The 27,333-nt window shown below is 42.6% G+C and overlaps 3 protein-coding genes across 3 annotated transcripts in view; 2 read left to right on the top strand and 1 right to left on the bottom strand.

Annotated features, from left to right (window-relative positions):
* Positions 1 to 8,102: 8,102 nt before the first annotated feature.
* cmpk2 (cytidine monophosphate (UMP-CMP) kinase 2, mitochondrial) lies at positions 8,103 to 12,364 on the bottom strand. The gene is made up of 5 exons (XM_031847955.1): positions 11,667 to 12,364; positions 11,210 to 11,324; positions 10,614 to 10,815; positions 10,176 to 10,409; positions 8,103 to 8,719 (listed from the first exon to the last, which is right to left on the bottom strand). Exons 1-5 carry the CDS (start codon positions 12,255 to 12,257, stop codon positions 8,599 to 8,601), a joined length of 1,263 nt encoding a protein of 420 aa, XP_031703815.1. The 5' UTR covers positions 12,258 to 12,364; the 3' UTR covers positions 8,103 to 8,598.
* A 596-nt stretch (positions 12,365 to 12,960) lies between these two features.
* Positions 12,961 to 15,224, top strand: rsad2 (radical S-adenosyl methionine domain containing 2). Its single transcript, XM_031847956.1, has 6 exons — positions 12,961 to 13,373; positions 13,457 to 13,618; positions 13,787 to 14,016; positions 14,110 to 14,259; positions 14,742 to 14,774; positions 14,922 to 15,224. The coding sequence occupies exons 1-6, from the start codon at positions 13,049 to 13,051 to the stop codon at positions 15,084 to 15,086; spliced, it is 1,065 nt and encodes a 354-aa protein (XP_031703816.1). The 5' UTR covers positions 12,961 to 13,048; the 3' UTR covers positions 15,087 to 15,224.
* Positions 15,225 to 16,299: 1,075 nt separating this feature from the next.
* The window catches only part of rnf144aa (ring finger protein 144aa), a 24,382-nt gene continuing 13,348 nt past the window's right edge, over positions 16,300 to 27,333 (top strand). The window contains exon 1 of the mRNA XM_031847476.1: positions 16,300 to 16,857. The gene's annotated coding sequence lies outside the window, so the exon portion shown is untranslated. The remainder of the gene's footprint in view (positions 16,858 to 27,333) is intronic.

Genomic DNA, 27,333 nt, shown 5'->3' with positions numbered 1-27,333 from the left:
GTGGATATAATGAGATGAATTAGTTTCAGGTTTTGATACATCAGAGTAAACTGGAGATTCAAATTTCAAGTGAGGTTTCTGACATCGGATTTAATGAACTCAACTTTGGCTTGGATTTTAAGAACAAAATCTACACACAATATCCTTTTCCAACAGTTTTCTCCCAAGCTTACACGTCCCCGTCTTCAGCTTCAGACTGTAAAAGAACATTTTATTCTGTGTAAAATAGATCATTTTCCATCTAGTTTTCCACCATTTGATCTCACCTCTCTTCATCTTCGTTTCTCTCTGCTCCTCTCTCTCTCTCTCTCTCTCTCTCTCTCTCTCTCTCTCTCTCTCTCTGTGATCGAGCCAAAGCATGCAGTAGATCCATTGCTTTTTTGGTTGCTTCTCCCTGTTGATACTTTCACGGGATCCTGTACAACAAGTCAGGAAATAAAGAAAGATGAGATGAAACGGGGTAAGAGAGACAGAGAAAGGGTTTAGTTAGATTAAAGAAAAACCCGTGAAGAGACAGAGGGACAGACAAGAGAGGGGTTTTTGGCCAAATAACATGGTGTCAGATTTTCCTGGAGAGCAAGACTGAGCTGACATGGCTGTAACAGAGAAATCCAATGAACCAGTGACTTTTCAAATTAAAATGCTGCACTGCGCATATTAATCACACCCAGACTTTAACACCCTTAGGGTGTTTCAGTTACTTGCCTATTTGGCGAGTATCCATGAACTACCTCAGTGTGAGAGTGTTGATCTAGAATTGGTTTTGATTACGTATTAAAAACAGTTTGATGGTAAGTAGTCTTTCACTAGATTATTACGCCTTTATGTTATATTGTTTTCCAATTCCGCAACTTCAGAATGGAATGGCTGTCAGAGGTATTTCCCCACTGTAATGAATGAGCGTGTGTTGGTGTGTGTGTGTGTGTGTGTGTGTGCGTGTGTGCGTGTGTCAGATAGCCCTAACCTTGTAATAGTATCTCTGCCTTTTGTTGCTAGACTTCCTTCAGGGTAACCCAGAGGTCAGCCTTTGTCATGTGTTTTTGAGATTTACCAGTCACACTTGCCTTTAGCCCTTTTGCCAACGATGACTCAATTGCTTTTGAACTAATACCATTTTGTTTTATACTCTTTTCGATTGCTGGGTCATTGTGATAAAGTACAACACAATTGCTTCACTTGCTCTGCAAGTAAACTTTAAAGTCGTCTTTGAAACTCGCACTGTTGCCACACTTTAGGTGTTAAATACAAACTGAATTCTAGACTAAACAGAAGCTACTTTCTTGCAAAACAGCAAAACCAAGAATGTAGTAATTACAGGACAAATGCCTCTGAGATACTAGAATTTGGAAAAGAAATCCCAACTCTCTTACCTAAATATTTCACCCCCGTAAGTGCTTGTATATGTGCGGAGTGCAATATGTTGAAAAGAAAATGCATAGTACATGCAAATACTTACAATTTCTGTCTTCAGGCAAGATCTACACTATTTTAAATTAGCTGACTCCTCCACAGATCCCCTGAACACATTTCAGAAAATGATTTTTTAAAGACAACAACAAGTCATTAAAATGAAAGGTCATTTTAAATTCACTGTTTATTCTTCTCCATTGCTCTGCTTTGAGAGCACATTAATTTAGGTGGAGAAGTGAATACCTTCAGGGGCGCTATACTGCGTGTGTGTGTGTGTGTGCGCGCGCGTGTGTGTGTGTGTGTGTTTATAAGACAGCCTGTCCCTCTCTCAAATTAGTGTTAATGATGCATCATTCAAAACTCCTACACAACTTGACAGCATCATTAATTGTTAATAAGTGTATACTGTTTTCACCATATATTACTACCATTTATACTATACAGTATACAAGCATGATAGGTTTATTATGAAATTAACTGCAAGCACAAACTTAAAACCATCAAAATATGTACTGCCTGTGACACGAACTGAAGAAAATAAATCCATTTTATCTGTGTTTGGAATATTGTTACATTTTTTGTGGTGTTGTATGTTTTGTTTGGGGTTTTTTGCTTGTTTTTTTTTAGGTGAGGATGATAACAATGTTATCAAAGTAAACTTCTGCTCCGGTGGCCCTGTAGTGGAACCAGGGTTTGCTTAATCACAAAGTCGAGCACCTAAATGAGAAGTCGATCTACAGGAAAATATGTATTTGAAAGCAATACAGAGCCTTATTGCAATTTATTTCATTATATTTCTATATTTTGAATAGTCACCTGGTGTCTAAATTAAATTTTTCTTTACATAAATAAAGACATTTCCACCCAGACCCCCCCCCACTTCATATGTGTCCCCCCGAGTGTTGAAAAATATATCTTTGACTAAATCAACCCATGCTTTAGCTTGAAGGTTGTTTATAGACGCTAAGTGACTCAGTAAGTTGTTTCCTATAGTATTTCTAACAAGACACATTTTTTTGAGAAGCACAACCCACCTAACTCAAACATGATGGTGCATCTGATAGGCAGCATTAATCATCTCCCTACTACAGAGCTATAGTAGGTCGCTTCATCTTGGCCCGGAGGAGACATCAAACGTACTCTCCCTGCCCGCCTGCCTACTGTTTCCCCTGGAGAGACAGAGATGGGTTAGAGAGTGGAGACTGGCCTCTGGTAGTGCAACTCTCTGTGGAGTCCATATTGATTACACCTGCCACTGGCGGCTAGCTGGAGCTGTGTACTCTGACAGCTGGCAGCACAGGGTGAGATGGATAACTGCTCCAGCCAAGCTCGAGCCAGCTACATCATCACTTGGCTCTGTAGAGGGTGTTTGGAAGGCAAGATGTTTTTTCTTTTCTTCTTTTTGTGTCACTGGTGCAGTTTTAGTTCACCTCTTTACAGCAGGGTTTACCTATGTGGAACTGTTTCTATATCTCAAGTCTTGTTTCCTAAAAGTGAGGTTTCTTATGTTTCTGTCCTGGCACTGTGCATCACCGAAGGCTCAAACAGTTGACTTTAAATAAAGAGAAAGATGTAGGAAACACTGAAAGCTTTAACAATAATATCCATCCTCCATATCATATTCTACACATGGTTGACCAAAGGCTTGGTACCTACATTTGATCAGAGAGGGACATTGGTAGTGCTTCAAAGTAAGTAAGTACATATATATATCAGGCCCTGAGGACTGCTCGCTAAACTCTATTTGGACGGCAGGAGGAGTGACTTGTGGGAAGAGTTGGGAGCTAAAGCCAGTGTGAATCCTTTCCCCCTGCTAGCTCGCAGTCCCTGTAGGCTGCTGGGTATATGGTGTTGATTATGGAGATGAGCGGCTATAAACTCAAAATTTTCTGAAGTGCAGTGAGAAGACTGTAAAGTAGGCAAATGCCTCGTCTCTCTCACCGGAGAGCCATAGAGTGAGCAAGCTAAATGGGTGTAGGGGGATTCAGATGGCTTATAGTCGAGATAAGGAATTGGGATCTAGTGGTATGTTTCGCTCATTTGTGTCTCTCTGCCCCTCTCACTCCTCTTCTCTCTCTCTGTCACTATCTGTTTTCACATCCCAAAGGCCTTCTTTACAATCCTTTACCTCTCGCACGGCAGTCTGTGACAACCGAAAATTGAAACGTAAGCCACACCAAATCCCTGGTCATCTGGTTTAAGAAAATGCACTCATGAATTGTACAATACACCCTCAGCTTCAGCAAGCATTCGGTGCACTGAGTTAACAGCATTCAAATTAAAAAGTAATTTGATATATGACGGTACGTGGTGCACATTTACAGAGTTGTCCCGCTGAAGTTGAGCAAACATTTGCTCCGCTTAATGATTCATATTCCTCACGTTCTTTCTCAGTCTGCATTGTAATTCCTTCTTTCCCTGCAACGGCAGCTTCCCCCAACCGCTATGCATCTGTCTTTAGTAGTGCTCATCAAAGACCAGGGGCTCCCCCGACACCATTACAACGATCCAGGATCAAGTTGCTCTACTTTTATTGGTGTGTAGTGCTGTGTGTTTAAATATCTCCTTGCGATCTGAGAGCTTAGTCTGTTTTGACCCAGCCATTAGTTCTGCGGTAGAGACCACAAAAAAACAGACCTCTGAGTCTCAGAGATCGAATCAAAGACTAAGACCAGAGATAGAGAGAGGGAGGGAGTCAGTCAGTTTAGGTATTTTGAGAGTCAGTCGGCCACTTGCCTGTCAAGCAAGTATAGCTTCTCAGCTGTCTGCTGATGCCAGACGAAGTAGGAGACATGCCTAAGCATTAATGGAACTGAAACAAAAATAAACCATTTTCAAGTAGAAAAAGAGATGCATAGAACTTGGCAGTGTTGCCTTTGATTTATTCCTCTGGGGGAAGAAGGACGGTATTTGTGTTTGGAGGAGGAGAAAAAAAAAAAAAACATGGCACACAAGGAACATTCCAAGTTCGCCACAGGAAATCAATTTATTTGAGAGGGCAGCCAGGCTAAAAATAGGGAAGCCCCAAACAATAGAGTTGGAATTAATTGCCCAGATTTTGTGAGAAGGCAAGAAGACTCCAGAGAGCCAAAGTTTGTTCTCTGCCTTGTTTCATATGTGTGTTATGGAAATATTAGTCTGGTCTAGCTGTCATGTTGTTTTGTTTTTGGCATAGTTCTGCGTGTTTGCAGCTGTCAAAACAGAACTGAATTCTCAATCATTTTCTTCCCTCATATGACGACTTACCACTTGTCAACACTACTGCCAGCTGCCTTATTTGACAGGATATGATGATTTATCACAAGTTCTCCACAGTAAATAGACAATAACTGTTTTGTCACACTCCACCGAGTTCTAACTGGGTTTTCGGGGAGTGTGCGAGGGAGTGCTGTAGGGGCCTTATGGGGGCTGATGTGCCGTTTTTAATGAGATCTCACAGCAGTGTTTAAATATTTAACCGTTCCTGGTGAAGCCTCCCCAACAGCCGCCAGGCAAAACTGGTGAGGTTTCATGCAATCATCACAGACTATACAGCACCTATCCCCCAAAAACATCAGAAAATAAGCACAACCTGAATACATAATGGCATCCTGAATATACAGCCCACTGTGCCTAATACCTGCACCTATCGACAGAGATGCTGTCTTTACCCCTGCAAATAAGTATTCACACACCATGACAAAGGGTGAACGTGGTGATGAAAAGCTGTTACATTATACATCTTTTTGATGGGATATTTTCAAAACTTTATTTATTTTTTCTCTGAACAAAGTAATTCCCCCATCTCCGCCTCACTTTTGCCTTTTCCGCCACATTTTGAGCTTTGCTGTATGCTTTTTGACAAACATTTCACCACCGATCAGTTCAACTCCTACACTCTTCGTGTTTTTACATCCCACAACCCGTCATTCACAGAGGAATAGGGCTGTGGTGTCTGCTACCTCCTGCTGTGTTCAGAGGGAGGTGGTAGGGCTGCGCATGCATGTGGTGTGTGTACGTGTGCAACTATGGGAGTGTGTGTGAGAGGGAATGAGGTTGTAGAGAAGATTGGACTAGTTGGAAATATTTTGGTGTGAGTGTGGGTCAAGAAGGGTGAGAAATTGTAATTGTGATCATGTACTTTCATTTAGTCTGTTGGATAACTCAACCTCAATATAATCTGATTGTATCCTCTCAGTCTTGTTTAAAAGCCTTCAACATATGGGGTTACTTGAGAAGGCTATTTTAAACATGGGTTCTAAATGCCCTTCTTAACATATTTGGGAATTGTGTTTTTGCACTCACTCTGTTTTAATCAGATTTTTCTAATCCAATTTGGTGTAATGCCTTCACACACCAACCCTGCCAGTTGTTAGGATGTTAAGGAGGTGGGTGAATATTTAGGAAAGACCTCGGATGGTATTTGAAGCTGCTTGGGAAATGCTACATACTGTATTTGGGGGTGAGGATAGTGTTTGGGAAATACGTTGTACCTGCCAGCTGGAGGAATCTGGAGGGACTTGAGCTCACAGATGAGCATCCGCAGCATCTCCCTTCACTCTTGCCTGTCGTCCCCCCCCCCCCCCCCCCCCCTTATCTATCCACCATCCTCTCCTCCTTTTCCAGCCTTCTCCTCAGCTCCTCTTCCCTCTTTTATCCCCCCTCCCCCAATGCAGACAGCCCATCCCTGCCTGTCTAGGTAACTCAGCTCTCCCAAAATACACGATCATATGCAGCTACTGCTCTAAGGCCTCACTGATTGAAGGGAGCACTATTAGCCCCTGCTAACCTGCTTATTCACTGTGTAAAATGTTGTTTATTTGACAAGGGGTGTATATAGATATTGCTGTAGGGTCTTTAGAGTTTGGCAAACACTTGGTGCCAGATCATATGCATGACTCCTCTTGCCATGCCACTTGATGTGGCTGCCAAGTGAGGCCCATTGCGGTCTTTGCCAAGGTACCTAGACTACGATTCAACCCCCCCCCACCGACCACACTCCTAACACACACATACATAAAACACACCTTGTGCTTCCCCGATGCCCTCTCTCCCTCCCCCAACCTGTACCAGCCCTATGCCCTCCCTTCCACCCCTACCCCCTCAGTCTCCACACTCATTATTAATGATCTGAGGGACAGCTTTCATTTGATCTATTACTTAGGATGGGACGGCGGCTGCTGTGCTGCTGCATCCCTGCTGGATCTTTAATTATTTCATGGAGGGCTTTCCTCCTCTCTGCTGCTCCTTCTCTGTTGTGCAGATGAAATATTGAAGTTAAGGAGTGTAGTGCAAAGTGGCCCCATACAGGGCAAGGCGTGTGTGTGTGTGTGTGCATGTGTGCTGTGTATAGTGTAAGTGTACTGTATATTTGTGTGTAAGGCTGAGCTCCTCCTGACGGATCTTTTTTTTTTCCATTAATGTGGTTCGGACTTTTATCTTGCAACTTCAGGTTTGAGGTCAGATTGGAAGCAACTTCGAAACACGAATATTCGATGTGAGAGTTGTTGTTATTGTTAAGACGCTTGAGTATATTCTGGCTATCTGACAAAAAAAACTCCTTAATGTTTCAATATGGAAAAGCAAAGAGAATCATTTCAGTGCATGTGTAATGTGCTGTGGTTATGGGCCATTAACACCATATTAGAGTAGTGTTTAGGGGCAGTCATGGCATGATATCACCATTCACTTTGTGTTGCCAAGAATAGCAAAGCATAGCATCTGACATGGAAATATGGCTGACACCACAGGCACACACAGCTTTGCATTCAGGTATGATGTATTGCCTAATTGCTTTGCTCTCCTACTTCATACATTTCGGACTCTCTTGAGAAGAGAGGCTACTATGTTAATGGCAATCAAAATTCCACACAGCTCTAGGCTACATTCATTTTGTGTCATACAGCACATCCATGGTCGCCAGGCAGCTGAGGGCCTATGAATTCAATAAACCCTTCTGAGATACTTACCTCACGTTGGAATCCATACACCATAAACATAATGACGACTTATTTTAGTTTATGTGATTACATGTGATGCTATGATTTGCATCCACGGCACCTCTTCACTCAGTAAAACATTGGATTGCTGTAATTGGTAGTAGGAGTAAACCGTGCACTTATGACATTGATATACAGCGCTCCATTAATTGCCATATGAATAGGGTCTGCAGTGGTTGGCGCTCTGCTGATGCATCACAGTAAAAGAGATGGGTCACTCTGTCTTCTCCAGCCCGCAGCTTTGCCAAGCTCATAATTACTAAAACCTCCAATTAATCTTCCCATCACATAGGCCAAATATACACTTCCTCCCGATATATTTATTTGAGTTACAGTATATACTCTTAGTAAATGTTCAGGCCTGTGTGTGTGTTTCCTTAAGTAGGAGTGCAAATGTACATTCATGTGTGCACACTTGAGTGCCTGTGCCCATGAGGACATGAAGTACAAACAGCACTATATGTTCTCAATGTACTCTACAGCTCCACTGTGAGTCACACAGGTTAGCAATACAAGTGGCATCAGTTGTGTCAATATCACACTGTTGAACTACAGGGAATTGCCATCTGCATTGCACTGAAAACAGGATTGTAAAAAAACATTGTGTTCACAGAAAGTTTATATGCACTTATGTAAGCACATACATTGTATATATCTTCTTTGGTAGGCTTATGTAAGTCATGCTAACTCAAGGAGAGACCCCCACACAGATACTTGGTTTTATTTTCTTTTAATTTGAAACATATATTTATCTGAATGTATATATTCTGAGATTGGTTTGTGTGCTAAAATGAAATCGAACTCAATGGTGCTTATATAAATGTTGCCATCCATGTCCTCCGTGTCGGTCCAAATACAAGTGATAGTCAATAAGTGCGGCTACACTGTGTCTCATTTCTGAGAGGTCACAACGGTGGTTACTGTAAGTGCACACTTCTTGACGATAGTTTTGTGTGTGAGTGTGTGTGTGTCAATATCAGTGCATACATGTTTGTGTCTACATGAATATGTATTTCTGATTGTAGCATGCAGTTCTGGCCCCTGGCCATTCAACCTTTACTCATTCTGAAAATAATCTCTTCTCCACACTCCAATCTGGCCACAATTCCTCCTCCTGGTGCATTCACAACACCTTACTGGCACCCAGCGGTAAAAGGAGGTACTGCGCCCACTTGATGCTTGGCCGACAGCAGGAGAGATGGAAAACTGTTTACAAGTGGCATTTGCCCCTAATTAAAAGCAGCACTTGCTGGAGCACTTGGTCTGCAGAAGGACTAGCATCCACAGTGACAAATGGTGGCCCACTGATCCTCTGGTAAGCCGTCTCCACTCTGCAGACACACACAAACACCTTAGTCAACAAGTGACGAGAATAAGCATATAAACACAGCAAATGGCACTTTATATTACACTGAATAATCCTGTTTTCAGTATTTTCACTGCTTACAGTTTTGGTGAAGATTGAGGAGAGTAATAAAATGCACAACATGTGAGAAACTTTGGTATGCGAAACATCACAGATGGCTCGGAGCGCAGCCATTCCCTGAGACAAATGAAGAATAGTCCTTGTGATAATGATTGACCAAGTCTGCAGAATCTCTCACTCTCTCAGCGGCAGACAGTCAACTCCCACCATTTTCTAATTCTGCTGGCCCAACATCTGGCTGTCCCGTGTGGAAAGGCCATTATGTCAGGATAGAGGATGAATGAAAGTAGCCATCGACCTGTCTGCGAAGCGACTATCTGGGCAGGCAGTGCCTTTGCGAGTTTTGACCAGCTTAATGGAGCACAACAGCTCAGCAACTAATCACCTGTTCTTTCTCATCAGCTGCTTCCCCCACGGGACAGCAATTGATTGTTAAGTGTTTGATGGATCAGACTAAGACTGAGCTGACCTGACTCAGTGGAACGGGGAAGACGGTTTGTAGCCCCATCTGTGGTTTCAATGTTTTCACACTCACAGAGAACTTTTTTTCATCACAGACTGTAGAACATTTGTCCACACATGTCACACTGCCAAGTGTGTCTACTGTGGGGTTTTTTCTCTCTCTGTCTGTCATTACCCACTCTGTGTAACGTACAGTAGTACTACCATACTGGACCTCAGTCAGATTAATAGTGTGTCTAGAATGCAATCCCAAAAACACCAACAATAACGGTTTATTGTATGACTGCTAAAAAAATGTTCATTGTATCAACTGATTTAGGCTTTTAGTTTTTATGGTTTAGTGGATTATAGTCCTAAAACTGATGAAACAGGTGACATTTTTTTATGAAATAGTTGTTTCAGTGCCATTTCACTTGTTTCATAATATTTTGTGATGGTAACTCTGGTGGTATTAACATTGTGCCAACTTAAGGAATCTTTAAAAATTAGTTAATTTTTATCAGAAACAATTTCTAATCCCAGTATTTGTGATGTAATGATGAGTCCATTAAATGAAATGCTATTTCGATAATAAGACCTCAAACACAAATGTGGTCTTTCTCTCAAAACAGAGCTTTTTTTCCCTCTGTTTGGTATGACTGTAAACTGAATACCTCTAGGTTTTGGACTATCGGTTGCACATAACAAGCAATTTGAAGACATCACAATAGGTTTTTAGGAAATTGTGATTGGAACTTTTCACAATTTTCTTACATTTTGTAGAAAAAACAATTCATCGATTAATCAAAGAAGCAATTAGTAGATTCAGTAGATAATGTAAATAATTAGCCCTACCCCGTATTTTAAAACATGTATGTATCCTACACATATGTTATGTACATGTAATTCAAATATCTTACTTGAGTCTGAAAAGCTGGTTGTGGTCCAGCTCTTGCTCCTCTTTCGTCTCTCCTTGACCTCTGTTCCCCAGTCTCCTCTTCCTCTCCTCCTGGTCCAGGGTGAGTAAGACCACAAGGCTGGGCTGGAGCAGGTCACTGGGCCAACGGTAAACCTCCGAACCCTCTGCTGGAAGGTTGCACACTTGACCGCTCACTGCTGTGGCAATGGCATACGCTGCGGTGCTGTGCCAGAATCTAGGGACAGATAATAGATGGCGGATTGAAAGGTGAGCGATGGGTCGATGGATGATCAGGTAACTCGCAGGTGGAGTAGCAGATGTTTAACGGTGAATTGTAGGTCTAGATCTCAGTGGAATGTATCTATTGTCCCCTCTGTCTCAAAACAGGTCACACAACAGGCAAACGTCACAACACCTGCGACATCTCTGCTGTCTTTACCTGTCAACGATGACAGGCCTCTTCATGCCCTCCTGGCCTATTTGTTCAGCTGTGATGTAGTTCCCCAGAGCATAGAAGGCCCTGCGGATGAGGGGCGGCTCTCGATCAAAGCGGGCCCTCATGGGGGACAGGCACTGGGGAGGGGACCATAAAAGAGAGGTCCCTAGAGCATCCCTCAGAGACTCAGTCAGAGTGGTTTTACCTGTGATGGGGAGAGGGAGGGAGGAAAGAATCAATAGAATACAAAGAATAAACACAAAGACTGGGAGAGTTTTCAGAAAACTGAAAGTAGGATTCATGATATCTTTCTTTTGTAAATGTAATAAGGGACTGAAGCGACTCTTGAGAAGTTAAAACTCCCATCCTAGGCTACATGGTTGAGGTTTCATGAGGTTTGCAAAGAGTATTAGATGAGCTAGCTCTTCAATAAACCATTTTCACAGTGCTGTAACTTTCCTGAGGTCATGATACATGATATTCCATTAGGCGAAGCTCACTGGCAGATAATGGCTTTAGCAGAGAACAACTGGCAATCATAGCGAGACATCTATACATCAAACTGATCCCATATTTATTTATGAGGTAATGGCATTAACCTGTGGCATCCAGGCCCTCTATGACAATAACAGGGAAGTCTGGTTTACGTCTGGCCTCCGCTCTGCTGGGCAGCAGCTCCAGCACAGACATCGCCTCTGGGATGATGTCACCGCACTGCAGAACAGACAAAATCAGTTTGCTGCTGTGAGAGGAGGCAGGAGGGAGTCATAGACTGTGGTGCGCATGAACACACACACTACTGTGGGCCACCTGGCACTGCTAGATAAATGGAAGCATTAAGAGCCTCTTCGGGCCACACTCCTATATCTTCTTCTACCACAAGAGCGTGCCACTTTGCCATATCTTGCAAGTGAGGCAATCTCTCTACACAGTTTGTTTTTATGATTGTAGAACAGGCAGGTCATGTTCTACAATGACCTGCCTGCAAACACTCCTCATGACCCAACTGAAAAAGAGTATCTGTACAGACAAAAATAACTCTAATTTTATAATAACCTTTTCTAGAACTGCGTAGGCCTCCTCAAAACTGTAGAAAACATCGGAGTTGATGATGTTGAGTGTTGATGGGTGATATTCTGGCGCTTCTGAGGGTACCACATAGTAATCCTTTGACATTTCCATCGTTGGGCTATCTGCGTGAGGCCACAGATGCTGAGTCCACAGTTGCCCGTCCTCACATTTCAAGTATGAACACACAAACACCGGATCACGCTGTGATACATCTCTCAAAAGTCGCTCAGTCTGGGATGAACTCTCTGAATTATCTTTCAAAAAGTACCCATTTAAGAGAGAATCCCTGACATTTGGCAGAAAAGAGGACATGGGAGACAAATGACACTCTGGCGGCAACTCTCGCAACAATTTGTCTTTCAGCTCCGCGTAAAACTTGGCACGTCTGATTTTGTCGCTGCTGCAGACAAGGAGGGAGTAAAGCCTCGCATAGTTCTGTACTTCTCTGAACACCCGCGGCACTTCTTCTCCCCGGTGCTTCTCTCGAGTTGAAAAGTAGAAGGGTGCTCCATTCAGCTCCACTGAAAAAACACGAGAGGACCACTGAGGAATAAGGGACATAGTGCGCCGTGCCATTTCTTTCTTCGGATGTAGCCTGTTGATCGGCTTCCAATCTGGGACAGCCGAACGACTACGAGGCGCGACATAAACCCGCTGCAGGGAAAACGAAAGTTACTGCGCTTAACGACGAAAACGAAAGTTACTGCGCTTAACGGGGAAAACGAAACTTTGCCTCCGCTATCAGATGGGTGGTGCAAGTAGAGAAACATTACCCGTGGCTCTAAGTTGTGTTTATAGAAAAGTGTGAGACACCAGAAGTAAACAGTCGCTGGTTGTGTCACAGTATTGGTTTCAATTTGACATCCTAATTAGGTGTTCACTTCCTCAGGTGGGGCATTATGGGACCCAGGGCTGATATACATCTTAGATGTTGGAATGAAATAAATTGAGAGTATTTAATATGTTATTCAAGACTAAAGACAAACATGCAGACTCAGGCATGAAATAATTTAAAGACCGTCAGCAGGCACCCCTTTACAAAATTGCATTTGACTGCTCCTGTTTTAAAAGTCACCAAAAGCCTTGCTACAACCGCGCCATTATATTTAACAGCATATAATATCGCTTAAATCCATATAATAGCAAATATCCTATAAGACATGAAGGTCCTGACTCTTATCACACACGGCACATTTTTATCACTGCACGTCATCGCCCCCCCCAGCTTTCGCTTTCGACTTTTTGTAAACAGAAACTGAGTCGCTCAGCTGATCGAGTTTCCTTCTCTGTTGATTAGGGTTGCCCTGCATACGTGTATATAAGGAAGCGTCAACCTGCACAAGGTGTCCTACACGGTCGGTTTGAAGATGCAACTCTCCTCTGTGGTCACGTCTCCGATGCTGCTGCTGCAGCTTTGCATCGACAGTCTGCGCTTCATATTTGCGAGCGTCTTTTCAAAAGTGTGTTACGGGACATCCCGAGTGTGTTGGGGAACACTATCATCCGCCGCACCTGTTGACAGAAAAGTGGACCAAGGGAAAGACCAAAATGCGATGACTCCAACAAGTGTCAACTATCATTTTACACGCAAGTGTAATTACAAATGTGGATTCTGCTTCCACACTGCAAAGACATCCTTCGTCCTGCCTCTGGATGAAGCCAAGAAGGGCCTCAAACTCCTGAAGGGATCAGGTAAATTGGACAGATTATTAGTATATACTCTGTGTGGTGTCAAACCTCGTGCATACAGTTAAACTCATCGCTCTGTTTGTTAGGCATGGAGAAGATCAACTTCTCTGGAGGAGAGCCTTTCTTGCACGAGAAAGGAGATTTTCTAGGGAAATTAGTTCAGTACTGCAAACAGGACCTCCAGCTCCCGAGTGTCAGCATTGTCAGCAACGGGAGCATGATTAAAGAAAAATGGTTCCAGAAATACGGTAAGAAGAACTCTCAACTTCTTAGGACAAATTAATTTTTCTTAACTTAATATTAAATTTAAATTTAAATTTTTAGACTAAGAAGAAAAAATGCATTTGGCACCAATGCAAAATTTAAAGCATGATCCTAAAAATGATCATCTCTCTCTCTCTCTCTCTCTCCACCAGGTGACGATCTGGACATCCTGGCCATCTCCTGTGACAGTTTTGATGAAGCAACCAACCAGCTGATTGGCAGAGCTCAGGGGAAGAAGAGCCACATCGACAACCTCCACAAGATTCGCATCTGGTGCCAGCAGTACAAAGTGGCGTTCAAAATCAACTCAGTCATCAACACCTTCAACGTGGACGAAGACATGACGGAGAACATCCTCCAGCTTAACCCGGTCCGCTGGAAGGTAACGGCGGAGAGGGAGAGAGCGTGTACGTTTGCGTGTGTGACATCTTGGCACACATACTCACCCCTTTGTGTCTGGGCTTGCTGTGCACAGGTATTCCAGTGTCTGCTGATTGACGGGGAAAATGCAGGAGAGAAAGCCCTGAGAGAGGCAGAGAGGTTCGTCATCAGCGAGCAGCTGTTTCAGGAGTTTCTGGAAAGACACAGCAGCGTGCCCTGCCTTGTTCCTGAGTCCAATGAGAAGGTATGAGATTGTTGTCAATATGACTTAAGGTGACATCTCTAAAAGACTGACAGCAAGTCAAATCTCTCCAAAATCTGTCACATTTTAATGAACGAGTGGAAATGAAGCAAATAAATAAATAAAAATAAACAAATAAACAAAACTGCTTTTGGCTAAATGCATTTGCGATCATCCAAATATATCCACCACATAGTGTACATAAGTTTACAAAGTGAAACAAGAATGGGATTCTGTGTATACAAATGTAGAGTGTTATACAACCACAGTGGTCAAGTAAAATGTCAGCCATGCTCATTGGACTGAGGCCCGACCAAAATGTATCGTGGCTGAGACCAATTCATCCTGTATCTTGTCAGAAATTATACTGGAACATTTTCTTTCGGGGGTGTTGTTAGCGTGTAAATAGTGTGACAATGTCAGCAAAGAGATGCCAGGCCCTAGACTAACATAACTGAAGTTTGTGGTTGTCTCTGTCTTCACAGATGAGGAATTCCTACCTGATCCTGGATGAATATGTAAGTACACGGTATATTGTTTATGGACCGAACACACTCCCCTTAGGATTGCTGATTTTTATTCTTTGCCTTCTAATTGTTCGATCACTTACCACATTTGATGAGCATCTAAACGTGTAGCTGATTTACTCTTTCTTCATTTTTCAGATGCGTTTCCTGGACTGTCGAGAGGGACGGAAGGACCCGTCCAAGTCCATCCTTGATGTTGGTGTGAGGGAGGCCATTTGCTTTAGTGGCTTTGATGAAAAGATGTTTCTGAAAAGAGGAGGGAAATATGTGTGGAGCAAAGCCGACATGAAGCTGGAGTGGTGAAAATCCATTGCGTTTGTTGTTTTTGTCTGTATATGTGTTACTTTTAAAACTCAGTGCACTGCTTATGTTTGGAGAAAAATATATATGTAGAAATATATAGATCTATATTGTTGTATATATATATATATACCATATTATTTTATTACACTGTAGACACTTGTGTGAGTAAATATGATTTAATAAACATATTTATGATGAAAATAATTATGAAAAGGGTTTTATTTCATTTTATTTTGGTCGGTGGCAGCATCCTAAATTCTTGTAAAAAATAATTCTCTTCCATTATGGCCAATTAAAGGCCAGTCTAAAGGTCTAAATTGGTTAAACATCGTCATTATAGCTACATATTGCTCATGAACAATTTTTTTCGTAACATTTTAACTAACTAGTAAAGCAGAAACCAGTCCTACTGACTCATGTACAGTTCCAGTAAAGGATGTCAAACAGACGTCATGGCTGATAAATGAAAGGGATTTTAAACTAATCCTGAAGAACTTGTCTACCCTGCTGAGCAGACTGGTCTGTCCTGTTATGCATACTTTTAAGGACAGGTCTCTACCTGCTCAAACCTGGTAGACTACAGCTGCTCATATACAAAGTACATTCAAATTGTTCTACTGTTGGTAAATGGACATTTCACAGGAAATTCAAATCATGTAGCAATATATTTTTGATTGTCTACATCTTGATAAAGGTGGACTGTGTGAACACCAGAAAAAAAACATGAAAATAAGTATATCGTTTAATTTCTGATATATTGTTCCCTCTGAATATATTACAATGTTGTCAATAAACCAAAATAAAAAATACAAAAAACTTCACATGAGGTTATACATTACATAAAGAGATCAGTCCTGGAACTACCTACACTGTTGCATCAGCTGCTTTTTAAAAGGGGGTTTTAAAAAAGAAAATAAGATCCCAATACAGTGGATGGACCAATGAAATGTAGTGATTGGTACAAATTCCATTCACCTATATTGCATTACGGATGTATTATTTGTACAAAATCTAAAAATCTGGAAAATAATATATTAAAATATATAAAATCTGCAAACTACAGTGTCTGCATGGCTCTATGCCACTAGAGGGAAGTGAGAATATATTCGACTTGTAATTCAAACCAACGGTACGATTGCAGTACTGTGGCAGCAGAAGGCGCTGTCGGTTATGAAACGGAGGACGGCGCTGAGCTCCCCCCTTTAAGTGGCAGCAGACGGGAAGCCTCGCACGAACAAATGGCGTCCCTCCAGTGGAGGAGCAGCTGATTTCCAACGGAGCACGGCAGCGCGAACGGCGGAGAGGTAAACACGCCGCCCCCGGATGTCTTTGCTGTGAGATACGCCTCTTGCGTTTCGCAGGACGTTGCGCACTCGCCAGTAATCGAGATCGGACCGCTGGTCCGGTGTGCAAACAAACCTACTATCAAGCAAAAACAGATTCTGGAGCGTGTCAGCTGTGCGCTTCCCTCTGATCTGGCTTATTTATCTACGCTGTTTTTCTTTTTTGTCGCCGATGGTTGTCGGTGTTAGTGTCTCGCCAGGGCCTGATCTCACGCGCTGTAGGCGACAGTAGCGGGTCAAATGTTTCCACCCCGACGTTGGAGGGACACATAATGAACATGGGCATCACCCCTTCAGAGATATTCTCCTCCTCCTCCTCCTCCGCCTGACTGGTTGGCCGCCTCTTCGCTAATCCAATTCAGGAGATCATCGTTCCAACCTTTTTCCTGAGGATACACCATCAAGACGGCGTTATCGCAGAAAGCCAGGTAAGGGTCGTGCGCTTCTATTCCGCGTAAACGTCAGCAGTCTAGGATCCGTCTCAATTAGCCTATAAACTGCTGTCGCATTTTATTTGCGCCATTTCATCGTTTTTACAGCTATATATATATATGCTGCGTTTCGACTAACCAACTATTAGCGGTGTCTTGCGTTTAATTGTGAACTCCTTGCTGGCCTATTTTGGGGTAAACGGGTAGTGCATGACATGGCACAGGCTGCAGGTATAGCTGCTTCAAAATGACATCAATAAGGGGCTTCAGTGTGTTGGTGTATGTGTGCCAACGCCGGGCTGTGTTTGTTGCTCACACTTGATGAAAGTTGCTGTAATCGTTGTTCACCACAGTCTTAAATCGTGCTCGTTCCACATGCAGCAGCTGCAGAGTTGTTGCTTCTGAACTCCACGCATATCATTTTCAGAATGGACGGCTCCAACAGAGCTTTGAAAGGTCATACAGTGTCCTACTATTTCCATTTTAAGAAGCAGGTCCTCCCTCAGGGTACAGTCAGATTACAGGCAACGCTATGGAACCAGGCTACTAGACAAACCGAGTTTTGCTATGTGTGTGTGTGTGTGTGTGTGTGTGTGTGTGTACATGAAATACATTTCTAATGTCTGTCTTACCTGTACATCGTGTTCTCATCTCTCTTCTTATCTGCTCTCAGGTAGGCTAACGTATTTGTATTTTCTCTATCATTTTCAGCTAAGAAAGCTAAAATATCAGCATCCTGTAAAAAGTCAATCTGATGTCGGATGTCACTATGTGGAGAGAAAAAACTGGTTCACCTCAAAATTGTGTGTTCGAGTGCCTGGTTGTTGTCCCTGGGGCAGCTTGAGCAACATGCAACATCTGAGGTCCACCCTGTTCTGAACCTTGGCTTGTAAGATCCCTGTCATCGAGCGCTACTGATCTCTCTCCTGTTTCATGCTTCTAGCCATATCACAGGAGCTACAAAGTGAAACACACACTTTCACTCTCACACACACACACACACACACACATTTAGAGAATGTCGAATTCGACTGACATGCAGTCGATGTTGTGATGCACTTTTTTCCACTCTCCTCAGCAAGAGCTTGTCCCATTGGGGGAATGAATGCATCAAGCCACTACTTTGCTGCTGCTGCAGCAGATTTGTTCAAAACAAGAGAAAGCTGGTCTTGTACAAAACAGCAACACATTCCTGTGACCAGCAGCAGCAGCAGCAGCAGCAGCAGTCAGCCCGTTCCCTGGGGAAAGTGGAGATGAGTTTACTTAAGAGTGAGAGGGAATGAAGTTAGGATGCCCAGAACTCAGTGTGCCATTCCAGTCCAGAGGGAGTACAGGTCGAGAATACACCAGCCTGAATGTAAACGGAAACACGTACGTTCTCAGGCGGGCACGCATGAAGCGCACTTTGTATCTAGACAAGGAGGGGACGGCCTCACAAAGCCCAGGCCCTCTCTCAGTAAACACTTGTTTAGCTAAGCCTTTCACGGGGCTGCCTGACCTTTTGGCATCGCCGTGTACTGAATCATATTACTGCTGCGCTTTGAAAAGGATCTCTGCTGATTATGTTATTGTGATGGTGATGATAAGGCACTTTGGTAAACATAACAGATATTCGGATTCCAGGAGAGTTTGTCACTGGATTTGTTTTGCATTGACTCAGCTTTGGATTGGGCCCCCTTTTTTTTTTTTTTTTTTTTTTGTGCGCAATCTTCAAACTGTTGTTCTGCAAAAGAGAGCCCCCTGACAGATTTGTAGTTTTCTTTTATGGATGAAAATAGTACAGCAGGGCTTGTAGCTGCAATATTTCTGCTTTTCACTGTAAATACATTCTGCTGCTTGATTCCTAGGATGTCATGTTGCATTCTGTTGCAATCACACAAGTGTGTCTCGGGAGTAAACAAGGAATTGCTTTTGGTTTTCCAGACCTGAAGAGGCCATCTGCCTGTGTGAGAGTTATAGCTCGCACAGCAGCATCTAATGTTAAGGAGATTAGTCAGCCTGAGACGGGAGTTGATCTAGAAATGTGACACCCGTTGTGTTTAAATACACTTAACCAGTAATTAAAACTCAAATTGGTGTCAGTTACCCGTCTGTGAGGGCAGGGCTTTCCGGGAATTTAAATCTGCCATTTCTAAAGACGCTAAGCTGTCTCAGATATACGCAGGACATTACTGCAGAGTACACTTGTTGAATTACTCCTAAACATCTGCACATCTAGATGAGACATTTTGGTGTAATCTGACTCCAGGGTTTGTAGTCTGCCTTTGTGCGGTCTGGGTGCCAAGCGTTATGCAACATCTAAAATGCCATTTCAGCAGGGTTTTAGAGAGTGTTCAAGGGTGGTGCCAGTTTCCAGGTACACTGTGTGTGTGTGTGTGTGAACCAGACAGTCAACAATGCAATCATTTTAGTTGTAAATAGCTGCTGTAAATGATGTTCGCTGCTCAGAGAGCGCTTTAGCTCTGTGTGTTATGGCTTGTATCCAGCCAGTCAGGATGAGACGGGGATTGTTATGAGAGCATTATGCGGCGCTCTCGTGTGCCGTGCTTCTTCCGTGGGCTCTGTTTTCTCAGACTGGTAGGGTCGGGGTAAAGTGAGACGCTGTTATGTAATAAGTGCACCACAGATTCTGCTGACCGTCTGACACTCTGCAAGATTTAGGATTTCAGGAATGTGTAAATTGCAGCAAGCCCTTTGGGGGTTGGGAGAGTATCACACAGACAAGCAAGCGAGAGTCAAGTCATTTTAGACAAGAAAGGAAGTGAACTTCATCTAAACATCCAGGTTTTGCCTCTGTGCTTAACAATTATATGTTTGATTTTGTCAGATATTAGGAAAAAGAAAGGTAAATTTCAACTTATATAGGAAACTCATACTCTGTATGCGTCATGCTGACTGTCAAGGGGCTTTCAAGCCGTGATACTTTAGCTCCTTCCATCTATCCATACTGCCTAATGAGGGCCACAGCCAACAGATTAGAAACGGATGCCATTGCAACTCTGGATACATTTTTATTTGCTGGCTGATTTTACTGACTCCTGCAGCAAACGGCCTGAAAATAGATAATGCAACATCATTATGTCAGGATATTTCCAATGCAGCTATAATGGAGTTTTACAGGAAGGAATGAAATTTAGAAAATCTTTCTAAAAAAAGTTTCCAGTTCCAGTTTTGGCATCTGTCCCACACATTCACACTGCGAGGGCTTCTTTATAAAGTTACTTACTTGGAAAAAAGTCAGGAAGGAATATGTTGTTGGAGGAGAGAGTAGTTCTTTCCACCCACGGTAGCCTCAATAGACTATCGGCCAACAACAAATGATGCTTCATGTTCATTAACGGGGTACATCTCGCGCTCCGACTCGACTGGGAATCAGCCAACTCTCTGTTCTTACTACGTCTTTCTCTATCATAGTATCTATGCTCCCCACCTACGAATAAAAAGCAGCAGGATAAACGCGTTGCAGGCTCACACTCTGCTGAAAGTCACTCTCTGAAAATCTCAAACTGAAGTAGAAGAAGATGAGTCAGGAGGTAGGCCGGGATCTGGAAGTGCCAGTTGTGAGCCAAAAGCTGGTGAAACCTGGCATGAATACCATGGGGGAAGAAAACGGATGAACCGCACAATGCCTATTAAAAGTAGCCATTTCAGGACAGATCATTGATTACATTACTACTTAGGTTAGCCTAAACCTCTTGCTAGTTTGTTTCCCTCTGTGAGGGCCTGACTAATGCTTGGAACACAGTAGCTATCTAATCACTGGAGACACTTCTTAGCCTTATATCAAGACCACTTAAACAAGAACATAGATTTAACGTTGTAATCCTTGAGATTTCGGTGCTGCTTGATTTGGCAATATCAGTGGTTACCGTGGTAACGGCAAGTAGGGTTTAACACAAGTTCAAACACTCCTGTAGCAGCTACTTTGTCAGGTATATAATAGAGGAGCAACCTGTGTTTCTGTTCAGCTGGCAGCCAAACCAATTCTGGTGTCAATTTGGGGAGTGCCTATGGTTTGCATGCTCTTCTTGCAAGGGCTTAACTTGGACCCCTCAAAGTCTTGGTCTCGTTTTGGTCTCAATACACTCTGGTCTCAGTCGTGACTCTTAACACCTTTTGGAGGTGCGCAGCCTGTTGGATAATGAGACTACAGCTCTGTCGGGTTATCTGAAAATAGTTTATAGTTTATATGTCCCAACAATGAAAGTGAGTGCCTCACTTGTGGCAGCTCGACCTGCATTCTGGCTGACTAGACATCTTAAACCTGAAGAAGACGATATGTAACAGCCTCGGGCTGGACAGTACAGGTAACGCATGTGGTAACGCTGCAGGTGCGTTGGTGTGTTTGCTCGCTTGCGCACAGGCATCTGTTCTCGACTGTGGTGAAAGGTTTGACTAACCTGTCAACATCGCAAATGAATGTGCATATTGATTCAACTGACAAAAAAACAGATGAATGTCAACAAGAAGCAAAGAGGAAATTTCTGAAGTATCCCGGCCTCTTTGAGCTGCAAAGCAGGTACAGCATACACATCACATGTATACATGTTCGTTATTAAGCTGACATATATAATTGCAGAATATCTGAATTACTCAAAATATTAGATGACTAAGCTGAGGCCTGGTTGCCAGCCTGGCAATCGCTTTTAAACTTAGTGTTGAGCCCTAATGTCTAAATATGGGCTATAAAGTCTTACATAAGGCCAAGCAACCAGCAAAGTGTTTGCATTATAATTTCATTCATTGAACAACTTGATTAGATGAATGCAAGCACTGCTCATGGCACTCCCTTTTTGTCCCTTGTGTCACCATGGCTTTTCTACACTCGTTTGATACGTAAAGTCACAGAGAGACAGACCTCTCTGTCTTTGGAGTGTTTCCTCTCCTCACTTTTGGTGGGTTTACATCCTTTTGTGTATCTACGTCAAACCCAACAACAGGACGCCAGCGCATTTCCGAAGATAGTTTTTGGCTTCCTCCATCTCATTCTCCTGCACTGGGACTCAAGAGACTGGGTTCGCTTTACAAGGCAGCAGCTCACCAAACACCAAAAGATGCGGGTGGAGGGCAGAACAATAAGTTGGAGCCAGAATGTGCTGTTGTGGTGAAATATATACGATGTGAGAGAGCCCTCTGTGGAAGATGATATGTCAGTCTCCATGGAGACTGAAGGAAGATGGCAAAGAAAATGATGCCTGAGATCCTGGGATGATGACACAAAATGTGAAAATCCTTGAGTCTATACGCATTTGTTTTGTCTGCATTACAACAACTCAAGCGATTACTGAAATTGCTTGTGAATTGCTTTGCCCACTGCTGGTGAGAGTGTCACCATACCCCCTGCAGTTAAGGCTCTGAGTGGCTCTCTGTTGGAGTGGCTCTCTCCTCCTGAGACCATGGGAACTCTGTTGTCCAGTGAAGGGACAACAGTCCTCACCATGCAGCAGTCACGCTCGTTAGTTTGGCATTAGTTATGTCGTGTTCTCATTTCGGTGAAAGGACAAAACTATTGATGTAGTATTGCATCATTTAAGTGTGTCAATCAGTGCTTTGCAATCACTTTTAAAGTGAGGTAAAACTGCATGTGTTCTGTACTTCTTTCCTTGTGTAAGCTGATTGCAGAACTTGCCATGACCTGCTCAGTTCTTTTAGCCGGCATATGCGTAACAACAGTTAAGTCTTGTGTGGTAAAATAATGGATTTGTCCCCATTTTTGTGTATGCTTGTGATAAAGCTGATGAGGCAGTATAAACATTAAAAGTGAAGATATGCCATCACGCGCTGAATGTGCCACCTCCTCATGTCATGTACAAGAAGTCACCTGCAAAAGCAATACTTTTATTTTTAAACATTTTGCTTAATCATTAGGAGTTTTGTAAGCTTGACTGGATACATGCGTTAGTAATGAATTGACAGCAAATGTCCTATTTATCATCTGTTTTTGTGACAATAATAATATATTTTTTTATGGGCTGCCACACTTTTTTTTGGCTTGCAGCCAAATGCCTCTTCCTGTTCTTTCAGAAACGCTGCCAGCAATGTGCTGAAGGATCCACCAGTTACGTCACTTTCAGGCAGCCTGTGGTTTTCAGCCCTATGTGGGTGTGACCGTGTGTTTTGTTTGCCGTGTTGATGTGAATTTAGATTTCTTTGGAGAAAATAACCGTCCATTTAAATCTATTCGGCCCCAATTAATAAACAACCAAGTGGGATTGATGAGTTTGTTCTTTTTCCGTGTGTTATTTTGGATAGAAATTCACAATTCATTCTTTTGAGGGTTTACTTCAAAGATGAACAAAAACAACCTGGCAGAAAAAAAATACAATGGGGGGAAAAAAAAAAAATAAGGATTAAGCCAACTAGATTAACCAACAAAACTGAGTGAGTTTCAAAACAGTGAGGTTTGCCAGTTTATTTTTGTTTGATTCCGTTTTGGATGGAAGTACAGAGGGAATTCTCGATGGATGGGTATAACTAAACTAAATATAACTTCCCATGATAACACACAGAGCAGTTGAGGCCAAACATGTTTATAGCCAGCTGAGCTGAGCAGCTTCATGGTGTTAGGAAAGAAATGGCTGCATTGGGTGTATGAAAGATTGTGCGTCTTAATCAGATTGTTCTCTGTAATCTGGTTATAGTGTGCATGTAAACTCAATGAGTGAAGCTGTAGAGCAATGAGTGACAAGGCTCTCTGCATCTGTCAATACAAATAGGCTGTCGTCTTCACTTAGCTTCTGATGCACTATGTGAGCCTGAATGTCATTTTGGAGGCGAGAGTTTGCAATATAGCACTCTCCCTCCAGTAAGGAATTTCTTCTATCTGTCTTTGCTTTGTATGTTCTTTGTTATACTCTGACTCAACTGTATATTGTCGCCCTTTGTTCAGTACATGAAGCCCTGAACAATAAGACTTTGTGGCAAAGAAGCCTCTTGCCTCAGTCAACAGCCTCTTGCTCTGTGCATGTTGCCCACCAGTAGGTCATCAAGTCCGCCATCTTTCTTGTGTAATCAGACCAGCAGTGTGTGGTTTCTGTCTCCCCCAGGTACTGAGAAGTTATCTGGGGTGTGGGGAATAATCTTTAGAAGTGCACTTGGGAGGCTTACAGGGGTGTGGAAAATTGTACTTTTTTATTATAATTTCACATGATTACTTCGGTTTACTGTCTGTCTTTTCCCTTTTTGCCCCATTTCACTCTGTTTTGCATTATCACTTTGTTTCCTTCCCCATCTTCCTTCTTTTTTTTTTTTTTGTTTTTTTTCTATCCCAACTCTGTTTTAGTTCTGCTTTATTTCTGTCTTTTGTCTTCGGGCATCTTTACGGTTTCTACAACTGAGTGGCATTAACGCTGTGGGGCTTTTATCTCCAGTGTTTCCTGGTAAACGTGTTTATAGCTGTGTGTGCTCCCAGAGTTTACTCTGCCTGTTGACACAGATGCAGACATAATGACTATTAAGCCAGTGTAACTTGTGAATTGACTGCAGATTTGCCATTTTTCTGGAATTTGTTTGTGCTACTAAGAGAATAACCTGGTCCTTGAGGCCACACTCTACTTCTTTGTCCGAGTGTTCTAGAGGTTATGCTGATATGATCATCACTAAATCATGTTAACATTTCTCATTCACTCATTCATAGAGAGCTGTAGCAACAGTTGTGAGAAAGATGAAACCATGTGCTAGATCAGAAGAAATACATTGAGCATGACTGAGAAAATAAAGAAGTTAATTTAGCTATTTCTCCAGCCGGTTTAGCCTTCAACAAGCCCAACTTTAAGTAAATACAGACCAGCTGCAGACCAATCGCAGCCCCTGCAGTAACTGTATACTCTGCTTAGAGAGGGGATATTCAGCTTGCATTGCAGCATAATAATGGCAAAAGACCAAGTAGGCATGAGACAGGTTTTTTGTCCTACATACCCAGGCATGACCACTGTCAGCGCCTGTCTGGCCCACACTGCAAAACTGACTTTGACTTGCTTGACACCACGAAACAAACGCACACACACACACAAATATATACACTCACAAATAGCTTCCTCATGCCGCTCACAAAGCCAAAATACATCTAGTTCATTGTGTAACCCCAGGGCTTGGAAAAATCTAGGCCTATCACCACTCTAAGCTATCCTCTTAGCGCTCCCCCGCCATGTCAAGGACAGACGGAGACCGTCCCCAACTGCTGTCCCCCCACGAAGGCATGTCACCTTTCACATTCAGCAATTGAGCTGTCCCAAAAATAAAGTCCCTATGTGTGTGCTCTGGGTTATGAATTTGGGTTAGTGGATGGAGTACGTGGGTCATGGCTTTGTATCTATTGAATGATCTTCATCACCCTATGGCCCATATACAACCGTGACCTACATTCTGCCTAAAAACATGCTAGAAATAGACGCTGGCATGATTTATCAATGGTATTTTCCCATCAGACAAGACCTTGCCTTGTCAATGTGGGGACATGTCTCACATTGATTTTATTTTGATAGTACACCAAGGACATAAACTATGTTAACATATTGAGTGTTGCAAATTTACTGATGGGTAATTCATTTTATTACATATTTTGACTTGATTGATTCCTTAAATAGCATTTGCACGACCATTCAGGAGGAATCATTTATTACTGTATGAATAATACAAAAGATGTTGACTACTATCCAGAAAAGGGCAAAATATGTGCCTCAAATCATCGCTGTGTATGTGGCCATAGGTTATGTGCTGTACATTTTATTCTAAGGCTTTAACATGGTACGTCTTTCGACTATATGAGAGAGATCTGTTTCCACAGATTGATGCCTCTCTAGTAAAAGGTATACGTTGTTAACTCCGTACCTTGTGTTGGGTTGATTGCGATCAGTTATTCTCCAGGTGGCCATCAAAAGGTGGCCTACTCTAGGTTCACTGCAGTGCTCCCTGCAAGATGTGGAGGATTTAATGATACTAGCGTTGTATGTAAGTTGTGTAATTTGTACCTTGCGTTGGTCACATTGTGTATTTACCAACCATGCTTTCATGTTGTCACCAGGAAGTGAACACAACAGCTTGTAATGCAACAGAAACACTTTGCAATATATATATATATATACTGGGTGTATAAAATAATACTAGCGGACGGAATGAAAAGAATAAGAAGAACACCTTCACAGTGCAGTATAGCACTCAAAATGTACCCTCAAAATGTACTCTCAAACACAACAAAAGGTGAAATTGCATTTATTATCTTTAATCCTTTAACTCTAATTCATGTCGTCCAGAAAACACTAAATTGTGCAAATTCTTATGTTGAATCTCTTGACGTTTGTTCAGCCATTTGTTGAAGAACAGGCCGAGTGAAGCAGGAGTAGACTTTCATTTAAATAATCTGATTCTGATCGTTGTTTTTATTTTATTTTGGGTGAGCTGAACATGTTTCTAATAACGCTTTCACAGAGGAAATTTGTTTTGTGAGGATCACGTGGCAGATTCAATCAATTTCTTACTCTCTAATTCCTAATGGGGGGGGGGGGAAAGTGATCCTTTGCTTCAGTTTGCTTCTGTCCATCTAGTGTCTTTGTGATCTGCTCTGCCTGTTTGTGCCGTTGCCCACTGAGAGCGTTCACAACCAGGTGACAAGAAGTAATGGCAGACAGTAAAGGCCAGCCAAGGGATTCTGGAAAATATATGAAAGTGGCACATTGCTGCTGTCCTCTCTCTTTCTCTCTCTCTTTCTTTCTCTCTCTCTCTTTCTTTCTCTCTCTCTCTCCTTTTCTCTCTCTCTCCTTTTCTCTTTCTTTCTCTCTCTCTCTCCTTTTCTCTTTCTCTCTCTCTCTTTTTCTCTTTCTCGCTCTCTCCTTTTCTCTGCAGCAGTGGACACAGGGAGGATATGACATAAGTGAAACTTAAAGACCCTTCTAATTGGTCATGGAGAGCAGGGCAGGGCTGTTAAGGGAGGAATGGCAGGAAGGAACAGGGAAGGGAAAAGCAGACGGCAGGATCACTAAGTGCCTATTACAGATCCTGACCTCCCCTCAGATTCAATATACGTGGATTTTGAGGTGAATGAATTCACATGCTTTGTGATTCCTCACATGTATTTGTTGAATGAAGTTACAGCTGCAATTCCAGTGAGACCACAGCAAATGATTGCAGCAGTGTGCCAGACAGAAGAGTCAACTTGAGATTAGATTTGGTTTCACTTATAAGGCCAGTCGGAACAAAGACAGTTTGAGTCAGCTGGTACCATATCACGCTTCTTACTACATTCATTCTGCTGCAGCCAGTAAGGACACACTTCAACATCTACTGTATTGGCTAGTCCCCAGACTTAAGATAGAATATGGTCTCAGTCTTTTTTCCAGCAGCGGCCCCGCCTTCTTCTCTAGCTGGTCTTCAGTTTGCGTCCTTCTTTGCACTCTCTCCGACTTGTCTAATCGGTCGACGGCACATTCTTCTAAATCAGCTGAAGGACGTCTCTGTGCCTGTGTTGAAAGAATCATC

This window comes from Anarrhichthys ocellatus, unplaced genomic scaffold (genome assembly GCF_004355925.1).
Source record: "Anarrhichthys ocellatus isolate YVR2014 unplaced genomic scaffold, GSC_Weel_1.0 scaffold7, whole genome shotgun sequence".
Taxonomy (NCBI): Eukaryota; Metazoa; Chordata; class Actinopteri; order Perciformes; family Anarhichadidae; genus Anarrhichthys; species Anarrhichthys ocellatus.
This window is presented reverse-complemented; position numbering and strand designations above follow the sequence as displayed.

Coding starts and splice junctions, on each gene's coding strand:
- rsad2 (XM_031847956.1), top strand. CDS start 13,049: ATGCAACTCTCCTCTGTGGTCACGTCTCCGATGCTGCTGCTGCAGCTT. Junction 13,374..13,456: donor CAAACTCCTGAAGGGATCAG/GTAAATTGGACA, acceptor TCTGTTTGTTAG/GCATGGAGAAGATCAACTTC. Junction 14,017..14,109: donor TTAACCCGGTCCGCTGGAAG/GTAACGGCGGAG, acceptor TGCTGTGCACAG/GTATTCCAGTGTCTGCTGAT.
- cmpk2 (XM_031847955.1), bottom strand. CDS start 12,257: ATGGCACGGCGCACTATGTCCCTTATTCCTCAGTGGTCCTCTCGTGTT. Junction 10,410..10,613: donor AGGCCTGTCATCGTTGACAG/GTAAAGACAGCA, acceptor ATCTGTCCCTAG/ATTCTGGCACAGCACCGCAG. Junction 8,720..10,175: donor AACCAGCTTTTCAGACTCAA/GTAAGATATTTG, acceptor GTGTGTCTGCAG/AGTGGAGACGGCTTACCAGA.